The sequence below is a fragment of the Castor canadensis genome, chromosome 6, assembly GCF_047511655.1.
Source record: "Castor canadensis chromosome 6, mCasCan1.hap1v2, whole genome shotgun sequence".
Taxonomy (NCBI): Eukaryota; Metazoa; Chordata; class Mammalia; order Rodentia; family Castoridae; genus Castor; species Castor canadensis.
Genome location: NC_133391.1, coordinates 124,452,342 through 124,477,985, shown reverse-complemented (window position 1 = coordinate 124,477,985; position 25,644 = coordinate 124,452,342). Strand labels below are relative to the sequence as shown.

The following is a 25,644-nucleotide window of genomic DNA, read 5'->3' as shown; positions in this document are numbered from 1 at the left end:
AATTTTTAAAAAGTATCAAGAAGTAGAAAAGTAAATTGGCACTGATTAGCTAAGCTTTAGAATTAAAGATCTGTTTAAAGGATTTTCAGCAAGGCACTCACAGCCTCTTCACTATTTCTACAGTTAAGTTGGTGTCCTTGGACCCCTTATCTTCTTTTACCCACTAGCCAGCTATTTCTTTTCCCTACTCTCTCTCCATTTGTTCTATCAAGACAATCCTGGGTAAAACAATTGGGCTGGAAGTCAGAAGTAAGAGGAAGCACTCACCAGTGTGCCCCTCCCCCATTTCCTATCATCTGACTAAGAAATCACACCAACAGTAGTTCTTAACCCTATCATACCAAATGTCCCTGTTTTTAAATAAATATTTTTAATTACTCCTTTTCCTATATTGAAATAAAGTTTATATACAATAATGATATATTTACCTATCTACAATTGTTATGGACTGAATTATGCTCCCTACCCCCAGAAATTTATATGTGAAGTCCTAACCCTACTACCTCCCACTATGATTGTATTTGGAGAATGGCTTTTAAAAAGGTAATACAGTTTAAAGGAGGTCATTAGGATGGACCCTAATGTAATATAATAGATACCCTTGTAAAAAAGAGGAAATTTGGGATGGGAGGTGTGGCTCCAGTGGTAGAAAGCCTGCTTTGTAAGAGTGAAGCCCTGAGTTCAAACTCCAGTCCCACCAAAAAAAAAAAAAAGAGGAAATTTGCACATAGACACATGCATGAGAAGATGCTGTGGATGACACATACAGTGAGAAGACCACCACAAGCCAAGAAGAGCTGGGCCTGGAGCAAATCCTTCCTCACGGCCCTCATAAGGAGCCAATTTTGCTGACACCTTGATCTCAGATCTCTACCCTCCAGAACTATGACAAAATAAATTTGTTTTTCAAGCCACCTGATCTGTGGTATCTTATTATAAAAGCCCTAACTAACTAAAACCCTAATTCTATGTAATAACTATGTTGTAATATAAAGAAGAAATAAGTGAAATGTCACTTACAATAAAATATACATTTCCATATGTAAATGCTCAAGCACAATTATACCAAAGGTGATTATGTTTTCATCAACCCTCGCTTGCAACAGCCATGAATCACTGTGGAGACAGCATGAGTATGTGGAATTGGCAATGTGCAATGCAAACACAAAAGCTTGAACAACATTACCTTTGGCACATGATTTTCCTGAAAGGACAAACAACTCTTGGTAAAGTTCCAAACCAGAGAACAATCTTCCCTCAATTTACACAGTTGTTGCGTTCTTGGAAAATTCAAGAGGTACATTGTATTTATTTGTAACACAGGAATAGGTTCTACACACAGATAACCATAAATAGGTTTTTCATTTAAATGAATGTCTTGTAGAACATTTAAAAGTCACAGTCAGTTCTTCATTTTCCAGTACTTGTTGCAGGATGTCCAGATGTCTAGCATCCCTGACCCACATTTCTCAGTGCCACTAAAGTACCCTCTTATCATAATGCCCCACAGTGTCTTTATTTTGAAAATATTCCCTAAAGGAGGAGTGCCATCTTTGTTGAGAATCACTGAGATACAAGAGGAGAAAATAAAAGATGCAATTTATGGTTCTCTTTTGGTGTTGGACCAGCCCCACCCCATTCTCTGTCAGCCTTTGTCCTGCCAGAGGAAGCCAATGCCTGAGACCACAAAGCAGGCAAGGTCGAGGCACTGATAGGCACTTTCTGAACTAGTTCAAAGCCATGGTTTTCACATCACTCTTAAGCCCTGTATGTCAAAAGGCTCCTCTTTTGACTTGAACTTCAGTGGACTGTAGGTTCTTCAAACTTGGTAGTCTGGCAGCTGTGGACATGCTTTTCTGTGTGTTTTTGTGTGTATTGCAGTTGGATGGACTGAGGATCTGCTGTGATTGCTGTGATTAATCCAGGAAATCTCATGACCAATCTCCCTCAGTCCATGTCTGCAGGTTGCACATTCATAAGCTGTGACTTCCAAGTAAAACTGGATGCTCAGCAATACTCCCATTACTCCTCAGTAAGTACTCTCATTGTTCCACTCTGTCTGCTACCCAGCTCTGTTCCCACATGTGGTGTTCACTCTGCCTTTCCCACGCTCCTAAGTACCCAAATTCTACCTGTTGTCTCATGCTCCACAGAAGACTTTTGTATATCTTATTGGGACAACCAATATTTTCCAGAAGCACTTCCTTCCTTTTTATCTCCAAATTTATTTTCCTCTTATACTACAGGAAGAAAAGTGTACTTGGGCTGCCTATTTCTCCCCCTTCCAAGAGAACATTTCCATTGATTAAAGAAGCCTCATTTGTTCCTTTTCAATGGCCTTTTCCCTGCCCCTTTGCCTGCAGGGGTCCTGTGTGAGTTAGAACGCTTTGATTGCAAGAATAGTCATGTATCAAAGGATGCATTCGAAGAAATGCATTGTTAGGTGATTTTGTTGTGTGACCATCATAGGGTGTCTTACACAATCTAAGATGGCTATGATGTGTGCAGACATCATCTTACTGGATTACCCCTGTATATGCAGTTCATCATTGACCAAAATGTCATTGTCTGGTGCATGTCTCTAGGAGAAGCCAACTAGATGCACTTTCATTAGAGAAGGGAATTTTGCTCTTAGGTAACAGGTGTCTCAAGAAGCTCAAAGGTAGGAATGCTGTGATCCTCAGGAAAGAACTTGAAAAAAAATTGCAAAGTCATCAGCCCTCTTCCAACCCATCTTCTCCACTCCCCCTGCTTCATTTTTGTCTTTCATGTGCATTAACTTCTTGTGGCCTCCACAATGTGGATTCCAGTTCCAGGAGAGAGACCCCACCAGGGCCTATCTTAGATTAGGTCCTATTCCCTGGCCATGTTCATGACATATCAGATTTACTGCTCTTCCTGAGATAACTAAGCCAATAAAATATATGACAGAATGGGTTTTGGACATGGACATTAGGTAGTGCAAGACAGCGATTCCCCAAAAGGGTGGAAAAGAATGAGGTGAGCCTCATGATGACGTTGGCTGTCTGTCTGGAAAGAATTTCCAGGCTGCAGTGCAGGGAGAGGGAACCCAGGTGGAGACCAGTGGGCTATCTGAATTGCAAAAGCAGAGCTGGGAAGGCAGAGTTCAGGAAGCCATGGAGGCCAAAGGTAGCAGAACAGAACACCACAGAGGAGGCAGTTAAGGGTAGGAGGAGAGAGAGCTAGCTTTGGACATAACTAATCTTGAGCAGAGTACTGCTTCATGCATGCCTGGGATGAAGCCACTTGAGGTCAGGAAAAGAAACATTGAAAAGAGTTCTCATGGGCAGGGAATAATGTGGGTTTCCACAATCAGAATGGTAAGCTTTGTAATTCACAAGATTCTGAGTACAGTACTCAGAAGGATATGGACTCAGTAGTATGGGAATATTTAGTCCTCAAGTCTGTTCTAGTCTTGTCTAACGAAGTTCAAAAGCAAACCTGAAAGAATCAAACTGTTTCCAAGTAACTGTGTCCCAGAACAAGCTCAAGAATATTTATAGGAATACAAAAATATTTAGCATACAAGATAAAGTTTATAATGTTCCACATTCAATCAAACCTGGCCAAAGCAAGGAAGCAGAAATGAAAAGGAAGGAACAGTGCTCTACTGTGGAAATTCTATGAATTCTCCCTCTCTCCCATATTAAGGGTATTATTATTTTCCTCTTTATAAGCCTAGGCATTGTTTGACTTATTACAAGTAATGAGAGCACCAAACAAAAAGGGGTGGTAGTTTCTGCTGCGCTTCAGAGCTGATGGAAGTTTCTTTCTCATTTCCTCTGCCTCCTTCTCTTCCTGCCTTCTTTTCTAGAAGGTTCTCATTGTCTTTACCTCCATCTCTGGACTTTTCTTCCTTTTCCATGTACTTTAGCTGAACACAGAGTACAACAACAGGATGTTTTAAAAATACTTGTGGCTAGTTTTTGGAGAACATTTTGTCACTTTTTACATTTTTTATTTTAAAACTGGCAGATTGCTTGTGTTTCACATAAACTTTTCAAAGGAAAACACCCAACCAACGTCCTCACTAGTAGTTCAGCTGCCTTTCATTTGGCCCACTCCCCACTCCTGGACTCAGTTGCTCGTGGCGGTAAGGGGTCCCAGCTCTGCTCTATTTGCCCCGAACACACCACACCTGCCAGGTCCTTGGGCAAACAGAACTGCGACTTCGGCTGCCTCTGCCGAGAATGCAAACATGTCCCCCATCTCCAGTTTTCCCTCTGGCGAGATCTTTCTGGTATGAAGTGGGGACAGTCTCCAGGCAATTAATGAAGTGAGGGAAAGTGGAGGGAAGTCAGCAGAACGCAAAGAAAGCGGAAAAAGAAGAGCGAGCCTAGCCGCGCAGATAAAAGCGCCTTTCGGCAGCAAGCAGGAGAGCGACAGTAAAGTGCCCGGGCCCCATGTGGACAGGGGGAGGAGAGCGAGCCGAGGGGGCGCGCGGAGGCTGAGCACCCAGGCAGCCAGACTCCAGATCGCCACAGGCGCGCGGGGCAGAGGGCACCGGGGCGCTGCAGGTACTGGACTCGCGAGTGGCCCAGCCGACAGCCGCCCGCGATGAGCGAGAACAGCCGGCTGTGCTCAGGCTACTTCAGCCTCAACCGCAGCTTCGTGGAGCCCTTCCAGTGCCCTCGGCGCGGCGAGGGGGCCGCGCTGCTCTACTGCTGCGGCTTCGCCGACCTCAAGTACTGCTGCAGCGAGCCGGGCAGCTACTTTCCCTACAAACACAGCTACATGTGGAGCCTCAGGTGCGCAGGGCAGGGTGCGCGCGGGGGGCCGGGCCGGGGTCTGGGGAGGCGATGGCAGTGTCACGCCGGAGACAGGGAGATCGCCCGCGACTCCACCACCCGCCCTGGTCAGGTCCCTCTGAAAAGATCACAGCTTCGCAGGGCCAGTGGGGGCCCGGGAGAAAAACCGCGCCCCGACCCCGAACTCTGCCCCGAAGCAAGGCGGGGGCGCGGGAAGAGCGCGGGCTCTGCGCCCAGGGCGCACCCCAGGCCCGAGGATGCTGTCCCGGCTCAAATCCCCACCTGCCTCGCCTCGCGGGCCTCAGCTGGGGCAGGTCCCAGGCATGAGGCTTCTCTGGCAGACAGGTCAAGCAGGTAAATTAAGGTGAAGATTTTAATTCTTCTGTCTGATCGCTTGTTCATTTGGGACATTTGAACAAAAAAGGATCAATTTAAGGTATTACCTAAGGACCAGAGTACTCAGTCTTTTGCCGGGTGTGAAGGATATGACTGTATTCCTCAAAATATCAAGGAGGGGTGTGTGTATGTGTTTTGCACGGGTACGCAAATGAGATTGGGCTTTATAACTCACACTTTTCAGAATCCGACACTGACACTACCCAATCAAATTGAAGAGATATCCACAGAAAGATAGAGTTTTTAGTACTTCTGAGTATATACTCTGAGTAACCTTTCCAGGGCACCCTTTTTCTCAACACCTGAGCCATTTGACCACTGCTGGAAAGTAAAGAGACTTTCTAAGACGAGTCTTTTGTTTCTTTTTCCTATGATGGGAATTTTACTTATTCTAACTAGAATTTACACACATTTTCATTATGAAGTGCTTTTTTCCCACTTCTCCTCAAAATATTGCATACTTTGAGGTTGATTCTTTCATTTTGCCTGGAGCATAAATGGGTCTCAAGATCATAGGAAAAAAGGAAGAGAGAGAAAGAGAAGAGAGAGAGAGAGAGAGAGAGAGAGAGATGGGACTAGGAAGAGGTACAGTTTTATTTCTCCCAATCTCCCAACATGACCCAGAATTTGTCACATATGCCGAGTCTACAGCAAATGGCTAAATACTATTTCTTAAAGCAATAAAATATTTTTCTATACTGAAAGCTTGGATAAAGTCTCAAAAGGAGTGCCTTTCTGTAAATTCAGTTCAAAAATTTGTGGTGGAGTGAAACCAAATGACAGAAAATAATGCAAACATACCTTCAGTAGATTATTTGGGGGAATAAAACTGTGTTGAAACTGGCATTTTGGAAATGACATAGTGATCCATCTCTGATTCTTTGAAGGTGTTAATAATGGCAGGAGAGCCTCCAACAGAGACTGGTAACGCCTAAGTCAAACTCAGCTGGAAATGGTGCCTAAGATTCTTAAATCCTGAAGTAGTTCCAAAGTGACAAGCAGCAAGGATATAAAACATTCCTAAGATTTATGAGAGTACAAAAGAGTGAACAACCTGCTGGGGTCTTCATTCAGCACTGACAAATGCACAATCAGCTCAGGTCCCAGGAAATAGAAAAATCACCTTAATAGAGTGCATCAGTTCCCAACATTAAACCTGGGGTTCCTGTGAGTTATTGAGCTCTGGGGACAAAATGGGGAGGAAAATTTATTAAAGCTTCATTTGCTTCCTAGTCTTTGCTCATCGCACCTAATTTAAAATAGTCCAACTGCGAAAAATATTACAGACGTCACTACCTCTTTTATTGAAATTCTGCAGCTGCTGAAGAAAGACAGCAGTAGTTGGCACTAGGCAAGTGAAGTTGCTAAGTAGGAGAATTGCTACAATACATGATGGCAGCTTCAGACCGCTCTTGGAGCTTGAAAAGCAACTGCCTGTGATGCTGTGAGAAAAAAGCCCTTCCTGTGTCTGGCCCACTCGCATCTTTCTCCTCCTGTAAATTCCTAAATTCTTAGGATTTCTTTGGTAATTTTCTCCAGGACCTATGAAAATAATGCCTATTAGAGCTATGCATGAATAGGTACTAAGTAACTGTTTGTTAAAATGAGACCTGTGTATGCATAAACCAATGTTTCTAGGATGTGGAACTGTAACATTGAACGAAGCTCCTTTTATAACAGAAAAGAGAAATGACAAGCTTTGTTTTTGTTTTCTTTTAAATTGCATGGGTTGGCTTTCACATTTGTTCATTAAAAGCTCACAATAGATATGTTGAATTTAACTAGATTGATAATTTTACTTTTTAATTGACTAAATCACTTCTCTACTTTGAAGATTTTTTTTTAATAACTGGGCTCTGATTTCAGGAATCTGCCCAGATGTCTAATCTTCTGTTTTGTGCACCAAATAATATTAAATGAATTACATCCTCATGTGTCTGTGCATAGTGAAGTGATCCTTACTCTCCCTGACACAATCTATAAAAATCATCTTTGCTGCACACGAGCATTATACAGTCACTGCCAGATGTGGAGAGTCTAGTGCCTTAGAGGAAAGTGCACCATCTGAGGGCAGCCCCCAAGTTTACATATGTGACTCTGTACTGATTCTGCCATGAAATGACCTTAGTCTTCCCCGTGTGCACAGCTGGTGGGTCTGGGCCAATGTTAGTAAACCAAGTACAGGCATCTGTGGATGTCTGACTCCATATTGTAGTTCAAGGAGCAATCTCTTATCTTCAGGGGTGTTTTATCTCATCAAATCAAGGATAAGTGGTGTGAACTTAGCCCTTCACTTTCAGTACTGTTCTCCTTCCTCTTAAAGCAGCAGTGCATTGAGCATTCCTGGTCAAATTCTATTTTCCTTGCCTTTTGGTCCAAGTCAAGTTTGCCAGGGTCCTAATATCCTGGAAAGAATAGAAGCCTAAAGGCAAGCCAGGAAGATAATTGAAGAAAAAGATAATTACTTCCCAGTGTTATGTGTGTTCCAAATTACTACAGGTAGATCCACCAACAGTTAATTAGTATTTATTTCCACCTACTGACTATTTCTACAAGCAAAGCACATAAATACTTGTAACAATTGCACACAACACTATGGGAAAGTCAACTGAAATATCTGTTCTTTAGCAGCTTCAAATTTAGTTCCAGATAGTTACACACACACACACACACACACACACACACACACACACACACACACACACACATACACACACGCACGTACACACCAAGTTCAAAAGGTGCATATGTTTGCATAGCAGTCCTACCTAAAAAAATGATGGTGTTTTTTGCAAGCTCCTATAGTACTAAGTTCACAGGTGTTCTATGAAAACTGTATTCTCAAACGATTAGCCTTATAGGTAACTGCATCAAATAGATTATTACAAATTTAGTCCTAAACAAATACAGTTTTTGTACACATTACTTTTGGAGAAAAGTACAAGGGTTTCTTCCCTAAGGCTAAAGGCCTTTGGTGTCATTCTCTCTGGACAGGAAAAGCTCAGACTGAATGTGAACTTCATAAACATGGTTTTTCTTGAATTCAAACCTTCTGTTTAGAGTTGTGGCTTTGTATATCAATAAATAATATCTCTCATATGAATCCAAAAGAAAAGTTTTATATTTCTGATAAACATTTGCTTCACAACATTTGCAGAAACAAATATTTTTCTATTTATCATTTATTGGTGAACCCGATCTTTCATTTTAAGGTATAGTAATAATAAAGATTTATTAGATACATCTTTGAACTACCTAGAGTATCATGTGACCTATATTATGAATTCACATGCTCTTCCCTACTGATATTAACATATAAATTAAAAGGGCCTTGACCACTGCATGTTTTCTCTCATATGTGTAAGAGAGATCCAAAAGATAAACATACACAAAGACAAACATGATCATATACAAACTCAGAAGTAGACTATCTTTGTAATAGAACTTGGGGGAGGAGGGAAAGAAAGAGTATGATAGAGCATCAACGAAATCAAAAAGTATAACATCTGTGAAGGTATATGATATAATGATATGTATTGAAAGCTGTTGAATAATGGGGGATTGGGGAAAAAGGTAAGGGAGAGTAATGGAAGGGGTTGATCTGACCAAAGTAAAGTGTACTTGCAGCTGGGATACACTGAGAAACCTCTTTGAACATTGACTTTGGAACTAAAAATGAAAGACAGGACTGTAAAATAGGTGCAGTGGCAGGGGGCATACTTGGAAGAGGAGGAAAGGTGAATGGAGGAGTTGATGGTGAGGGAATATGGTTGACGGCCTTCATATACATATGTGAAATAGAACAATGAAACCTCTGGCAACTGTTTGAAGCGGAGCAGGGAGTGGGTTGCAGGGCAGGGGGTGGATGGTGAGGTGATCTAACCAATGTACAATATAAGACTATTCAGAACTGCCACAATGAATCTCCCTTGAACAATGAATATAAAAATGGAAAAAAATTAAAAAATAAAAGGGCCTTGAAAACCTATAGTGAAAACATAATAAAAATTATGTTAAGAAATTTACTGTTTATGCTAAAACATAGTTTGGTTATGAATAGTTGAGGGCCACATTTAACACTTAACCATTTTCTTTAGTTTGTGTGATGTAATTTTTCTGTTTTCCTCAGCATTGGTGCTCTGATTGGATTGGGAATTGCCGCCCTTGTTTTACTTGCCTTTGTCATCAGCGTCTGCGTCCTTTGCTATTTATTCCTGTATACAAAGCCTCAAAAATTAGACACTGGCCTTAAACTTCAACACCTAGAGGCTTCTTCCACTCAAGAAGGTAATCTGCATCCATTATTTATAACCAATTACCTGTACTCTATCCAAAAGAATAACCATACCTGACAACAGATCATAATGCTAACAATCAATGCTTTTTAAACGTTCAGTTTATTATGTATGTTTGTAAGAGTTCACATTGAATCAAGCCTTAATAATCAACCACTTTAGGGAAATTGTGGTCAAGGAAAAACCACAGCAGGACGTAAATGTTCTCATGGAAAGTAAATTATTGGTACAGTAAATCTATTTTAATGTATTTATGTCCCTTTCAGTTTTCAAGCTTTAGCTTCCTGAAATTTTTAAATTTGGTCTTGGTTGGGGCCAAAGAAGTCAAATAAATAGAAGATCAAAGTATCTGATAACTGATTCTTAGTGATAAGTTGCTCTAGATTGGTTAGTCAGTGGTTAATTAAGATTTTATCTGTGTGCCTACTGTGTATAGAATTTGGAAGGAGTGTATAAAATAAGTCAGAGGCGTGTAAAAAATAGAGAAATAAACCAAACACAGTCTTTGTTATCCGATGTTGAATAGACTACGAACTAATTAATAGAGGTATATGTGTATAGTGTGACTATAAAGTAGAAAGAAATTTTTATGCATGGTTATGGAAATGGGTCTCCTTATTATCTCAGTTATAAAGTTACACAAATGCTAATTATTATCATTATGAAACTATCAAAAAATTACTAAAATTAAGATAAATTTCCATTAGTGTTTTAAAAGCACTAATGAATTTTATTTTGATGTATATATCTAGAATATACATTATAGAATATATATATATAGGATATGGAAAAATATATAAATTTGGATCATAAATTTAGAATCTATCAATCTATCTAGCTACATTTAGAATGATACACAAGTACTTATTTGCTTCTATTTTAAAAAGAAAAGGAATTCTTTTTTTGAGACAGAATCTCACTATGTACCCAAGCTGGCCTCTTGCTGGAATTACAGGCATGTACCACCATGCCTGGCAGAAAAGGAAAATCTCTACTTTAAAAAAAATTGAGGAAAATCTTGTCATAGCTTGTGTTTTAGCTGAATGCTAAAATTTGTCATGCTTACAAAATACCTGCCCTGTGCCTTCTGAAATACGTCATTGTGTCACTGCATTATCGCTAGTCTCCTCTGTAGAGGAGAAGGCATTTCCTCCTCTCCCCTGTGTCACCAAGCAGGGGCCAAGATCCCTCTGAATTTCTCTTCCTGAAGTTCTTCTTGGAAATCGAATGGTCAAATCGACAGACTGTTAGACGAATTTAGTTCGGATGACTTAGACCCAGTTTCTCCGTAGGCAAAGCCATGTGATGGATTAGTGATTATCAGATAATGAGATTATAAAATCAATTTTTGTCTCAATTGGTTAGATGATTTAAAGTTAGAGTTCTTTAATTTTACTGTGCCTAAGAATCACCTAAGGACTGAACTCCAAATTCTGTCAAATAAGAGATACTTAGCTCTTATTCCTGCTTCTATCCTTGCTCACCTGCTGTTTATTCTTAACAGAGTAGCCAGAGTACACCTGTTAAAACCTAAGTCAGGCCATGTCACTCCTCTGCTCAAAACCCTCATCTCTTCCCATCTCCCTCCATGGCTACAACTCTGTTCTGTGACCTACAAGGACTTTGAGGTCTCCTCTGTGCCGTTCTCTCATCTCCTTTGCCAGGCCACATTGACTCCTTAACTATTCCTTGAAATTCTTTTTATTTATTTATTTTTAGCAGTATTGACATTTGGACTCAGGGCCTCATGCTTACGAGGCAGGTACTCTACCACTTGAGCCACTCCTCCAGCCTGATTCCTTGAAATTCTTGACTCAGGGTCTTTTTGCACATGCTTACTATTCTCCTCAGATATCTGCATGACTTAGACCTTCACTTTCTTTAAAACTTTACTCCAAAGTCTTCACAACTAACATACTATCTACTGTACCTTTTGTCTAACTTTTCTCCATTCCAACTAGAAATGAAGTTCCGGGAAAGTAAGAATTTTTGTCTTGTTTGTTCACTACTAGATCCCCAGTGCCAATATTTCTTGAATGAATTGAATGTAATAGCAACGCATTTCTGTTGTAAGTGATGAAAGAGATGTACTTTGAGAAACATTGACAAAATATTGTCACCATTCTGGTTACCGAAAATATATTGAGTGCTGCTTCTATATGATACATGGTGCTCAATAAAAATTGGTTTTATTTTTCCTGATTTAATTCAAGGGCGGCTTCAAAATTTTATTTCATGTTGGCTCTGAGAACCCAGCCACATAATTTTTGGCTTGTTGATTCAGGTTTTGTAGTCTTACTGCTGTTTAGTAGAGGAGGCCTGTTAATGCATTTCCTATAAATTTAGATGAGGCTGCTTTCTTGCAATGAAATATCCTCATGCTGCCTCTCTCAAAAATATTATATATATCAAGTCAGCAAATTAATTCAATACATCTTTCCTGAGTATTCATAAGGCAGGATTTTATATGACCTTCCTATTGCTTTCAAATTGAAGTGATTTTTGTCCTTGTGTGGATTTTAACAAAATCACACATAGTATGGAGAGTCCAAAACAGAACAGGTAATCCAAATGCTACTGGAATAGGAAGAGAAAGTGGTTTCTGTTTGAAGTGACAATTAAACATTGCTGGACCCTTTATTAAATATGCCTGTTCCCTTCTAGTGATTCTCTCACCTAGCAATAAATGCCAGCTTTCAAGCTATTGAGGAAACAAGTCTGGGACTTTATTGCATTTAAGGCATTGTCTAAAGGTTAGAAACATAGCAAAATGTTTGTATGATAAATCAAGCAAGTACATAGTACATCAGAGGAAAATTGGTTTCACCAGTTACAGCCCTTTTCTTTCAAAACTGTTTTTAAAAGTCAATCTCCCATTATTTTAAGATTAATTTTTATAGTCTGTTTTCATTACAGGCAATTTGAGTGGTCTAAATGGAAACATGTCCTTGTGCACATATTAAAATTGACTTAGGGAATGGGGCTTTTTCTTTTCCTATACATGACAAAAGTCTAAGTTGAAAGTAATTTAATCAGACTATCTTGCTGAACTTTTTCCTTAGCCTCTCTTTATTCTATTGTATTTCATTTTAGTATGTACAACTTAAGCCTTGTACACTTTGAATTGATCTTGATAAAAGCAGGTAGTGACTCTCTGGTAGTGACTGTAGACTTAACTGGGCTACCTCCAGAGCTTACTCTGTACAGATCACCTGTTGCTAAGCAATTGGCAATATCTAAGTTGTGTTCTATAACTATTTTCTTCTTAACTTTTGTGTTTTGGATTATGCATGTTTCAAATGCCAGAATGTTTTTGTGTAAAAATAATAGTAAAGTTTATTAGGAAAGAAATTTAGTATAACAGGATAAAAGTAGAGAGAAATGAGGGGAAAAAAGTGCCCCTCATGAGGAAATGGGAGTAGAGAGATTCCTCGTATGTCAGTATTTAAAAGAATACCATGGGCTTGGAGGCATGGCTCAGTCAGTACAAAGCCTGCCCAGCAAGTGTGAAGCCCTGAATTCAAATTCTGGAACTGCCAAAAATAAAATAAAAGAATACCATGTCATCGATAGTTTCCCTACTACATTCAGTTTCTGAGCAAAAGATGGCTATTGAAAGGACATGTGTCTGTGAGTAGACAGTCCTGAGGGTAAGGGCTTATTTCAAGGCTGTGGAAAAATGAATGGCTGATAGAGGAGCAATCAGAGGGATGGATGTCTTAGAGTGCTGCTTCTCAAAGTTTTCCATTGGAGAGTTCTTAAAGGTGTATCAGAAAGGAACTAATTTCCCCAGGATTCTCAGGGCTAGACTGGGGGGAAGGTTTGCCTTAAGCCTTGTAGAGTAAATAATTGGAAGTTTCCTACTTGGTTTTTAAAATTTGTGGGAATTTTCAATTTGATTGCATAATGCAATGGGTTGCTTTACTCTAATAATGGCATCTCCTGCCTCCTGTATCAGAGTTAAATTGCTGCTCCAGGAAGATAAAGCATATTCATCTTGTGACTTTGAATATTCACTGATATTGAATGAATATTCAATACTCATTGGCACTGTGGATGTGATGGGGAAGGAACAAAGAGTGGATCCTTTAGAAGCAGAATTTTTTTATACAAATTAGAAAGGTAGATATTAGTAGAGCTTCTTGATACAAATAAAATAATACAGTTGAGTAGAATAATAAATAACCTCAAGCCTGTTTTGGGTGGGGTTTCTTTGGAAAGGCAGATGATGCAAATGAAAAAGGATAAGTAAATTAGCAGAAAGGCACAATTGTCTAGGAGAAAAATATAAATTATATATACAATGCTGAGAAAGTAAATTAGAAGATTATGTAATAATTTATTCTGTCTGTGAGCAAAATAGGGCTTGGGCTGGCTTAGAATGGTCTGCTACATTTCTTCTTCTTAGAAAAGACTCTTGCTTACCAGGAAGAAAATTTTTCATTCAAGTCATGTTCACTGTGGGAAAATTAGAAAATATAGAGAAACAATCATGTCCCTCATGATCGCAGCAAACAGAGATAATTAACACTCTGCTAAACAGCCTTCATAGACTTTTTTCTATGTATGTTTATATATATAACAAAAATGGGGCAAGGTGGTTTTCTTGGGCTTTTTTCACTACCCAATGTTGATGTCTTTCTTTCCATAAATGAATGACTTTGCCATTGCTTGACTTTACTTTTTAATTCTCTTGGTGGTTCTGGGGTTTGAACTCAGGGCCTTATGCTTGCTCTACCGCTTGAGTCACTCTGCCAGCCCCTTTGCCATTATTTTAAATCCATATTTTACTTTGATGGACATGCCTTTTAAATTTTGGTATTATTTTTATGCTTCCAGAAAAGTTCAAGTGAAGTATAGAGCATTCTTTATATCTTTTTCTGAGATTTACTAATTGTTAATATTTGTTTCATCATTGGCATTCTCTCTGCATATATTTTCTGAACTACATGCCTTTTTAACTAAATATGTTAATATGTATTTCCTAAACAAAGATTTTTCTCTTGTATATCCCTGTTTATTTATAAAATTCAGGAAATATAACATTGATATATATTATCTAATTTGGAGTTAATATTCAAAATTTCCCAACCTCCTCAATAGCTTATTTTTTTCATATCTAGGATGTAGTCCAGAATTACAGTTTGTAATAAGTTGAATTACATTTTGTGATTAGTTATGTCTCTCTCTTTCTTTTAATCCTCAGTCTTCCTTTGCCTTTCCTGATCTTGACAAAAAGAGAGGTAAAAGCCAGCTATTTTGTGCAATGTCCCTCAATTCATATTTGTTTGATGTTTTTCATGATTGGAGAAAGATTATACATTTTTGACAGGAATACTGCCATTATAGAAAGCACACAATATTGATTTGTCCCATTATTGGTGATATTAACTTGGATTACTTGGTTAAGTTTGTAATTGCTTTGATCAATCCAATGTAAAGTTACTGATTTTTCTTTGTGACTAAGTAATTTGTGAGGAGGTACTTTAAGACTATGAAAATATCCCATTCAGCTCTTCAAACTTACAGCCAATCCCTGATGATTCTTAACGATTATTATTTGTAAAATGATTTCCTAAACTTATTATCCTTTCTACATTTATTAGTTGTTATTTTACTATAAGAAGAGCTTTCCAGGGCTGGAAGTGTGGCACAAGTGACAGAATACCCACCTGGCAAGTGCAAAGCCCTGAATTCAAACCCCAGTACCATAAAAAATTTTCAAAAAGGAGCTTTCCCTCTTCCCTATTTACCTTAGTCCATTTGTTCTGCTATAGTAAAAAAAACCTTCAGACTGTGTAATTTATAAAGAATAGAAAATTTTTACAATTCCAGAGGCTGGGAAGCTTAAGATCAAGTTGAATCAGATCAGTGTCACTGAGGGCTGCTTTCTTGTTTTCAAGATGGTACCTTGGTTGCTATGTCTTCACATGGTGAAAAGAGTGGAAGGAGCTACCTAGTTCCCTAGAGCCTCTCATAAGGGTGCTGCTAATTTCATCTATGAGGTCAGAACTCTCATGGCCTAACCACTTCCCAAGGGCTTTACCCACTACTAACATAACTTAGTGGTTAAGTTTCAACGTAGGACTTTTGGAGGGACACATGCATCCAAACCACAGCATCACCAATTCATTTATTGGTATCAGTGTGGACTTATGGATTGATACTCTAAAATACCCTATTACCATTAGCTTATACATGAATGACCTGTATTCACCTATGTGTTCTTCTAATACCTTTATAGATTTGTTTGTTCATTTAAACCTTTAATAATATTCCTAGAGTGAGGTAGGTAGGAATCTGGCTTTATTTTTAGTTTGCAAATAATGAGTCAATTGTCCAAATATTTACTAGCTAATCCATCTTTCTCTCACCAGTTTAAATTGTTACTTGGGTTAAACTAAATTCTTATTTGTACTATGGTCTGTTTTTTACACTTCCTGTTCTGTTAAATTGATCAGTCTGTTATTAAACTAGTAATATATTTTTTGAATTGTTGCTACATAGTTTATTTTAATGTGAAATTAAGCAAGACTCCAGACGGCCCAAAGGACTGGGGCCACTTGCTTCTTGGAACGGAGGGTCTGCCCTGCCCCAACATGGAGACTGTTCCCAGGGTTCCAAGGAACCTCAGTCTCTGTGCACACCTTGCTCTGCCAGCCTCGTGCCACTCACTGGTGGGTGTTAACCAATGCTGAGGACCTTAAAGACTGGAAAGAACTGAATGAGGAAGGTCTTGCCCTCCTGGGGACACTGGGGGGCTAACATTTGGTATTTTAGCTTTAACTCTGAACGACCTAAATCCAAGGAGGCTTTAAGTATGAGATAATGCAGACTCCTTCCACCCCCAGAAAAGGGGCAGGTGATGAGGGGACTTGACCCCTCAGCTAGAGCTCCAAGGGTGATCAAAGACTTCATGTGTTCTCACTCCAGCCAGTAAGAGAAGTGTCAGGCCAAGCAACAGCAGTCTTCAGCACTCTCATGAAAACCTCCTCATCGGTATCAAGGGGGCGAGGCCACCTCCAGGATGGCATTGCCCAGGCTGATGCTTCCTTTATCCTTCTTTGTAACACTCAAGATTCCAAATAAACTTTTGAATCACATTGTGAAATTTTAAAAAGTCAAGTGATATTTGGCTGGGTTTTATACTAAATTTATAGATAAGTTTGGGAGCTAATTTTCTGAATAGATTTTACAGACTTCAGGAAAAAAAAACACACCACTGCCTAAAGATCTCAGAAAATAAGACTGCCAAATTATTAGTAATTCTTTGTTTCAGAAAAGCTTTTAAGGAATTCATTGAGATCTTAGTAGAAAATGAAGTAATTTGGACCCAATGGCGTAAAAAATTCATCCATGTCTCCTAAAAGGAACAAAATAACAAATTTGGAATTCCTATTACTGCTTTTTTTTTTCTTCTAGATTACAGAAAATCAAATTGTTCAGCAGAGCTACAGCTGTATTTAGCTGTAATGTTTAGTGAGTGCTATAAACCCTCAGGGTACAGGTTGACGGCAATCCTAGCTGACCTTGGAACCAGCAAGCAGACTAAAAGCCAGTCTTTCATTATAAAATAATTTATTTAAAGAACTAAAAATTTCTTTGTAAGTTATGTTAATCATCAATGGTTGGAAGAACTTAAAGCAGGAAAGGAAAAAAAAAAAGACCAATTCTGGAAAACAGGTAGGAAAAATTTTCTTATTGTTTTTTCTTTAGATGGTACTGGGGATTGAACTCAGAGCCTCGAGCTCTCTAATCAGGCGCTCTATCCTTGAGCCATGCCCCCATCCTTGTCTAATGATTGTTAAATTGCATTTATATGAGGTATCTATGTATACTTGAGGGAAAGATAGGGCGTGGAAGAAGAGAGAGGGCAACAGACCGACAGCCCAGTAGGCCAGTTTTGCTCACTTCACCATTTAGCTCAGACACAGTGTTATGCATCAGCATATTAAATTCAAAGAGAAAACATTCTCATACATATAAAAAAAATCCACTATTATGGTGAAACAAAAGTAATCCAGTTAGATTAGCAGTAGAAAGCCGCTGCAGGACTTCAAAATGGTAACATAGAAGCTTAACTAAGCCAGATAAACAGCAGAAAAGCAAGTTCTCCTAGAGTCAGGAGATAAAGACCCACACAGGTCACTAACATTCTTTTCATATTTTGAAACAGCAGTCAAAAGCAGAGTTCACAGAAGAAAAGGATAAATGGATCCCTGAGGAAAGGCTCTGAAAATAAATGCAAAGTTTAACTGTTAACAGAACAAGTGTATTGGCCTAGCTGTGATGAGGACAGGTAGAAAGACTGATAGATTGGAGGTAAATCGGGCAAAGGTCAAAGCTTAAATTTAAATGCCAGTCTGGGAAGCATATTATTTATATAGTATTTACATATGACCAGACCAAAAAGAAAAAAAAGGATGGAAATGGGAAGCAAGCACAGAAAGACAAGCTGATGCCAAATCCAGGAAAGAACTATGACCTTAAGTCTTGGCAGTTTGCACTTAATTAAGGATATGGAGGAATTAAATAGGAAAAACTCTTAATGTGTAACAAATCCCTTTAGCGTTCAATGGTATTGCAGATTTCTTATTTAAAATCAAATATATGTTGTAACCTGTGACAGAAAAGAGGCAGCTGGTTTTATACTTTGTTGGTAAAGAAATTAGTTTCTATTCTATTAAAGGAAAACTAGGAAAAACAGGTTGCTGAGAGGGTCCTTTCTTTTAAAATTATCCTACAGGTATTAGCTAGACTACAACTACTGATTGCAGTCATTTTTCCATATTTCCAATTACTTTTAAGTTACTGGAGAAATCCACTGGAAGTGCTTTTGAAGTTTTTAAACTGTGGGAGAAGTGATCGCTAAAAGTGTTGTGGTGTTTATAATAGGTCTTTTCTTGTTCATGTATAAAATTGGTTTTGTTAGGGGAATTGCTTTGGCTTATGAAGCCAATCTAAGAAATTATCTTTGTACTTAACACTGTTGGAAGTGTTACATGCCGGTGCCGAGGGTCTTTGCCTTCATAGGCCAGGGAACTGGCTCGTGAGGCAGCTGAATGAGGAGCCAAAACTGGTATATAAAGTAGGATTTATTAGAGAGAAAGGAACGGCTACAGCTAGAGAAAGGCAGCAGAGCCTGGAAGCTGGTGGCTTGCTGCTCAGGTGAAGGCTGGAGTTTTTATGGACGTTCTAACTCTGGGTTAGGTGGGTTTTTCTCATTGGCCATGGATTTGCGGGCTTTCTCAGGTGAACTGGTTTGGTTTGCACCTTTACTGGGGGAGGGGAAACAATCTTGAGAGCATTTTGCTCATCAGCCCTGTGGCAGATCTTATCACTCTGTATCTCTCCTTTAGGATGCAGGAATGCAGGCCTCCATCTCCTCAGGATGCAGGAATGATAGTGCTCTCCATGGGGATGGGATACTCACTCATCTGCCTTAGGTCTCCAGACCCAACAAATCCCCCTCTGAGACAAGCACCCAACTGCTCTTGGGGAGAGGGGCAGTGATGACTCATTTAGCTGCTTCATGCTGACAATGGGGCAATGGGGGAATAGAGGAGAGGGTACTTGTCTCAGGGGTTGACCTGTATAGTCTCCAGGGGCCCCAATAGGAGGGCTCATGCCTAGGCAGAGGTGAGTATTCCTTGACTAAAAGCTGGAGTTTGATCCGTTGGACCTGTTGAGATATAAATCTGGAGAGAGTATTTATTATACAAGACCCAAATAGGAATATTACTAGGAGCATAAAAAGGTGTCTGGTAAGGGCTGCATATCTAGGGGGTCCAGATTTTGCAAAATCCTGTAACTCCCAAGAAAGCTCTAAGCTCCTTTATGGCATGGGGGAGTGGGAAACGGAGAATTGGGTCAATTCCCTCATAACTCAGGGAGTGAGTCTATCCCTTTAAGACCACACCTAGGTAGGTGACCTGTGGGAGGTAGGGGCTGTCAGGATTTAGGTTAAATGTAACACTTTTGGATAAAAGTGGGCTTTAGCTCATTATTTTATATAAATTGACACTTTTAACTTTGTAAATGTTTGTATCATATTTAGATAAAGTACAGACACCACACAGTTATAAGGTGGTCATTTAAGACACATGAACAAATTCACAAATGAACTCTGATTTAGTAGTACTTAAAGCTTGACAAGATCAACAGAAAACACAAGTAAGTTTTTGATAAAATCTTTCCCTAGCACAGTTTTTTGTAGATGTTACTCAGAGCAGAACAATATTAAGATAACCTTCTTATTTTATAGGCAGAGAATTTGATTTTAGTTTGACATGACCCTAAAATTCTTTTAGGCAACTCTTAGGTTACAGTCAACTTTAACTTTATCACACACCGAAGCTTTTATAATACACTTTTAAGATTTATTCAGACCTTTATATAATATTTTGAACACTTTGATGGTTTTTCCTTATCCCTCCTCTCCATATTTGAAACAATGTTTAGGACAAACACTTCTTTACAAAATCCTTTCTCATCCAAAAAACATTTCTTTTTTTTCCTTTAACTTCTTAAAAAAACATACTCAATACCTATCTATATCCTTTCTACTTGTTTACTTTGTAACTTGTATTTTAAAATTAACTGTTATAAGAATTTTATTATAGGGGCTGGAGCAATGAATTAGTAGCCCTTGGTTTTTAAGGAATTTATGATAGGCATAAGGCCTCATGGCTTGAGGGGATATTGTTTTGGGTGTGGAAACTGTGAGGGATTTTTGAGTTTTATTTGAATAGGGAGAGCTGTCTTGGCTTGCCCTACACTCATCTCATCAGTCCACATTGTGGAATCTACTTGTTCCTGAAGGAGGGGGCAGCAGAGATAGCTGCCTGGGGGGAGTGGGGAGAATTTGAGCTTTTAGTTGAGATAGTAAATCCAGTCCCAGCAGGGGCACTGGAGTTTCAGGAACTGTGAGGAAAGAATGACAGAAGAGGCGGTCTCCCCAAGACCAGGCCAGAGGCTGGGTAAAGTAGCGCTGTAGGGGCTGGCCAGATTTGCCCCAAACGATCACCTTTGTCATTGGACTGGGGACCCAGAGAGAAAGGTAAGACAGAGAAATGTACTCCACTGTCTAACAGGAAAATGACCTTTTGCTTTTCTGCCATTATGGCTATCCCAAGGCTCCTCAACATGGATGCCAAGAAGTGGAGCATGGACAGGAGTCCCAGAACCCATCAATCCATAGGAGGTGGCACCTCACCTTTCATCTGGAGACGGGGGCACTTAGACCTCCAGTGGTTACCTTTGCAGAGAGGGCAGGGTCCCAGTTGGGGGTGGGGCTGTCTCCTGGGCTGCCCCCCTTAAGCATTCTCTGCAGAAATGCCCCTCCTGTCCACCATGGTAGCAAGTTCAGGATATAGGCCCCAGTTGGGTGAGGCACTCTGAGAGCAGCAATGAGGTCATGATGTCTCTTATCTTTCTCTCTGTTAGTAATGTCCTGGTTATAGTATACAGACATGGCTAGCTACATTAATTGGTCCAATGATTTTTCTCATCATCCACAGTCTGAGATTTTTACGATTATCTGGGACTGACTGTTAGAAATTTATCTTTGAGGAGAACCTCTCACCTGTGACTTTGGGTCCCCTGTGGTATGCTTTCTGATAGCATCCTTAAGATGCTGTAGAAAGGTAAGGGTTTTCTTCAGGGACTTCTACTACAGTCACTTGGGAATAGTTTAGAGGTTTGACTTTGGTCCTTTTTAGCCCTTCCACTATGAGATGGAGTAAGTGGCGTTGACGCCATTTATCCTCCTCACCTTTTTTTTTTTTTTTTTTGATTTAGCAATGCTGGGGAATTGAACCCAGGACCTTGCACAATGCTGGGCAGACATTTTCCCACTGAGTTTAGCCCCATCCCCAAATATCTTTTTTTTCCTTTGGCTGTACTGAGATTTGAACTCAGGACTTTATGCCTGCAAAGTGGCACTGTACTGCTTGAGTCACACCACCAGCCCTCTTTACCATTCTGATTTTCAGTGTGGATCTGTCAAGGGGACTGCCTGTGCCCCTGTGGGTATAGGCACATTTATTCCCTCATTTTTAGGTGCCACAGGTATTGGGGCTCATTGTAAATGGTAATCATTTCCAACCTGAGTGGCCTGGGCCAGAACACATTGCTTTTCTAATGAGGAAAGAGTTCCTTTTATGTCAATTCAAAGGTTTGGATCACAGAGATAAAGGCTTGAATGTATTTGTCTAGGGCATCAGTATAGGTGTCCAGATGTTTTCTTTTGTCTTTTTTCCCCTTAGATCTGATAACTGGAGGGGGACATAGATTTGCCCTCTTCCTACCATTACCTTTTGAAGGGGAAGCACCCATTAGGAGGTTCTGAATATTGGGGTGGCTTAGAAGGTAGGGCAGAGGGTGGAGCAATAGGGGTGGGCCTTGTCATTGATCAGGAGCTTTTTTGGTTCTCCTTTCCCATGTTTATCCTGTGGCTTACAAAGAATGGCTAGTGTCTGAGTATCCAGTCTGTGTACCGAGGCCTGGCCTCAGTACAAAGCTTCCAACATTTCCTTTCAACGTTTCAATAGACAGGGGCCAGAAGACTGGAAGGGGCAGGTCCCATCTAGAAAGGCAACAACAACAATTAACTGGGCCAGTTCCCTTCTTGTCAGCGTCCTGACTGGGAATGACCTTACCAGTGACACTAGGTGTCTCTGTCTCGTGACTTTCCCCCCATCCGTGGTCAGGACTGGGGAAAGTGAACTGGTCGGGTTAGACCAACTGACGCAGTGAGAAGAGAAAAAAAACCCAAAACATTAGGATCCTTTTAGCTAATAGCAGGCAGCCTCTTTAATAAAGGCTACCTTTTTAACAAAGGAATACTTTATCTGTAAAGTTAGAGAAGGGCATTCAGAGGGCATCCTGGGGCAATAACAATACCATAAGGGATGACTAGTGCTAATATTTGGAGGGAAAGTTTTTATGTTGAGCCCAAAAGTATAGAAAACCTTAAATGAGGAGTTTAGAGACCACAGTAATGCCCATTTTGCTATTTCTGGAACTATAACCTTGAGCTAACAATTGGCTTACAACAGCTGGGCCAGTCAGGCCCAAGGCGTAAGGTGGGGCCGGGAACTGGGCTTGAGCAAAGCGCCCTTGCCCCCTCCCACGCCCGGGATGAGCGATCCTATCCTGCAGCCTCTTGTCCTTCCTCCTTCCTGTGTACACATGCCTGCATGTTTATTTTTATATCATCCCTTTTAGAAGGAGTGGTGGCAGGTCACAGTCCCTGTGGCTGGCAACTTTGGATGTGTGCTGGGTCCTCTCTATGGATCCTCTTAGGTATGGCAGGCATTCCTGTTGTGCCCAGGGGCACGAGCACACCTTTTTGCTTTCCCTCCTCCCCTTGTGGGGACAGAGTTAGGGTGTGAGTGGCAGCTGCAGTTTTTTGTAAGTGCTTTTGTCTGCCTGGTGTCTAGCAGCTGATTTAAAGTTGAGAGGCCTCCTGGCAAACTAGTTGGAATAACTTAAGTCATAAGATATCATGCTACAGGTTTTTCATGGGAAGCCAGGATACCAGTAAACCCAGAGAAGGGAAGACAGAGATAAAGGACAAGGTGAGACCAGAGAGGGAGCAGAACGGGTGTATTCTCCAAACTCACTGAAGGAAGCCCACAGCTATTTAGAATAAAAGGGTGAGGCTATTCATCCTGAACTGCTTGGGAAAGAGGAAGGAGAGGCTGAGGGTTGGGGAAAAACAGACTTTCCAGGCTCAACGCATGAGAAATTATTGGTCATTCCTGCTGTCCAGGTCGATCCTGCTCAAGGGCAGTACTGGAGCACTGGAAGCAAGGGGTGACCTCCACTCTTGGGCCACAGAAACCATGAAGGAAGCATGAGAGATCTGATTGTCTGTTTGCCTCGGGCATGGCTGGAGGGATCCGAGACTTAGCCACCTTTGGAGCCTCAGGGTGGAGATTGCATCGCCAGCCTTTGGGTGACACTGGGGAGTGCCCTGGCCAGAACACCTTTTATGGCTTGAAGACAAACTTTCTTTTCCACCAGCTGTTTTCAGACTTCCTCTTAAGCAGGTCAGATCTTGAACGAGAGAGAGTTATAGTTTAAGGAGAGGAAAAAGAAAAAGTCTCAATGCACTGAAGCCGGACTCTGCCCACGTAGCATTGGCAGTGTGGTATAAATCCCCCACCTGGCATCTGAGTTCCCTGAGAGAGAGAGAGAGAGAGAGAGAGAGAGAGAGAGTTGGCCTGAGCATTCCACCATAGCTAGGCCATGGTGGGAGGGGGGTCTCTCCTGGAAAACAGACTCCATTGGAGTGCTGGACACTCATGGTCACATTCCTAGGCAACTTTTCCAGTTTGGCATAACCTATACCAACCTTGGTTTAGAAGAGATTGGGTCCCCTTGTGTGTCGCCAAAATGTTACGTGCTGGTGTCGAGGGTCCTTGCCGTCACAGGCCAGAGAACTGGCTTGTGAGGCAACTGAATGATGAGCTGAAGCCAATATATAAAGTAGGATTTATTAGAAAGAAAGGAAAGGCTACAGCTAGAGAAGTGCAGCGGAGCCCAGAAGCCCATGGCTCACTGCACAGGTGAAGGCTGGGGTCTTTATGGACATTTCAACTCTGGGTTAGGGGTGGTTTCTCATTGGCCAGGCATTTCAAGGGCTTTCTCAGGTGAACTGGTTTGGTTTGCACCTTCATTGGGGGAGGGGAAACAATCTTGAGAGCACTTTGCTCATCAGCTCTGTGGCAGATCTATCAGACTCTGTATCTCTCCTTTAGGATGCAGGAATGCAGGCCTCCATCTCCTCAGGATAGGAATGATAGTGCTCTCCATGGGGGATGGGATGCTCACTCATCTGCCTCAGGTCTCCAGATGCAACAGAAGGACCCAGTAGGCAAGTGAACAATGAGTGAGTCAGGACTGGGGAATGAGGGTCTTTACAAGTCCCAGTGGAAAGAAAAATCTGTAATACTGGACTTATTTGAAAGCCTTTAAACCTCAGAGGGCAATACAGAGGTTAGATAAATTCCTTCAGTTGTTGCCAGAGAAATATGTAATGAAAACTAGAGCGGTCAGAATGGAGATGACTTAGAGCCCCAAAATAACTAGGCTAGGAAATAACATCCTAAGATTTTTTTCTTCATAAAAAATAAAAGTGGATGTGATGAAGTAGGAAAAAGTAAACAACAGAAAGACACAAAAACATATTTGAAAATCTAACTCAAATATTATGAATTTAAGTATGTAAAAGGCTTCAGAAACACAAAGGACTTGAATTCACCAATATTTGTTTTCAGTAATTGCAGTATTAAAAATTTAGAAGTTTAAACATACACAGTGTATGAATGGGGCTATGGCATAATTTTTTTTAAAAGCACATCTAAATTGCATATGATGACAAAGCCTTAAGATTATTGCCAATTAGTATGACTGGCATAAATGCAGTTTGTTCACTTCATGCATAAGACAGGGACAGCCATTCTTTTATGAAGTGACCCAGAAAATGTCATCTTCTTATGAACTGTGTAGTTTACTCAAAGAAGCATGGAGAAAACACATGGAAATGAAATTTTTATTCCTGTGACTATTTCCCTTATTTAACTTTTAGGAGGAATGACTCAAAGCAACCTTGAAATGACCCATATAGTGTTTTCAAAATATATTTTTAATATTGCTACAAGAATTTAAGCACAAACTTAAAAAGTCAAATTTTATGTCTTAATTTTAAATAATTGTTTCATTTTGTTTTGTGTACTTGCAGGCAACTTAAGTAGCAAAACCAAAGCTCTCATTTCAAACACAGCATCAAATTCAACAAATGAAACATCCTATGAAGCGGATGATATAATTCAGGAAAAAACAATGGATTCAACTCAAATCAATACTGCTTATTTATGAAAAATCCTGTGTTTCAAAAGCTTACTGGAGATGGGGCAATAAGAATAAAGAATGCATTTCAAACCATAATTTCCGATACTGCCTTTTCAATATTCACTATACACAAAAGCAAGACACAGCTGCATCTTTAATCAATTAATTTATTAAACATTAGGGTTTTGATAGCTTTTCACGTGCTTAAGTTTACTTTTGTTTGTTAAGATGTCTTTGTATTATACGAAATTATGCAAATTCTTCAGGAGAAATTAAGGAATTTGCCAATAACTCAGATAAACAAATCTCAGTGAGGAACACTGAGT

General features: G+C 40.1%; 1 protein-coding gene across 1 annotated transcript; it reads left to right on the top strand.

The window, feature by feature from the left end:
• The first annotated feature begins 4,050 nt into the window (after window positions 1–4,050).
• Shisal2b (shisa like 2B) lies at window positions 4,051–25,408 on the top strand. The gene is made up of 3 exons (XM_020160394.2): window positions 4,051–4,769; window positions 9,295–9,452; window positions 25,209–25,408. Exons 1-3 carry the CDS (start codon window positions 4,579–4,581, stop codon window positions 25,343–25,345), a joined length of 486 nt encoding a protein of 161 aa, XP_020015983.2. The 5' UTR covers window positions 4,051–4,578; the 3' UTR covers window positions 25,346–25,408.
• The last annotated feature ends 236 nt before the right edge of the window (window positions 25,409–25,644 follow it).

Excerpts from the sequence above, each read along its gene's own strand:
- Shisal2b (XM_020160394.2), top strand. The coding sequence starts at position 4,579 with ATGAGCGAGAACAGCCGGCTGTGCTCAGGCTACTTCAGCCTCAACCGC. Across the intron at positions 4,770-9,294 it reads AGCTACATGTGGAGCCTCAG|CATTGGTGCTCTGATTGGAT; the intron begins GTGCGCAGGGCA and ends TGTTTTCCTCAG. Across the intron at positions 9,453-25,208 it reads GGCTTCTTCCACTCAAGAAG|GCAACTTAAGTAGCAAAACC; the intron begins GTAATCTGCATC and ends GTGTACTTGCAG.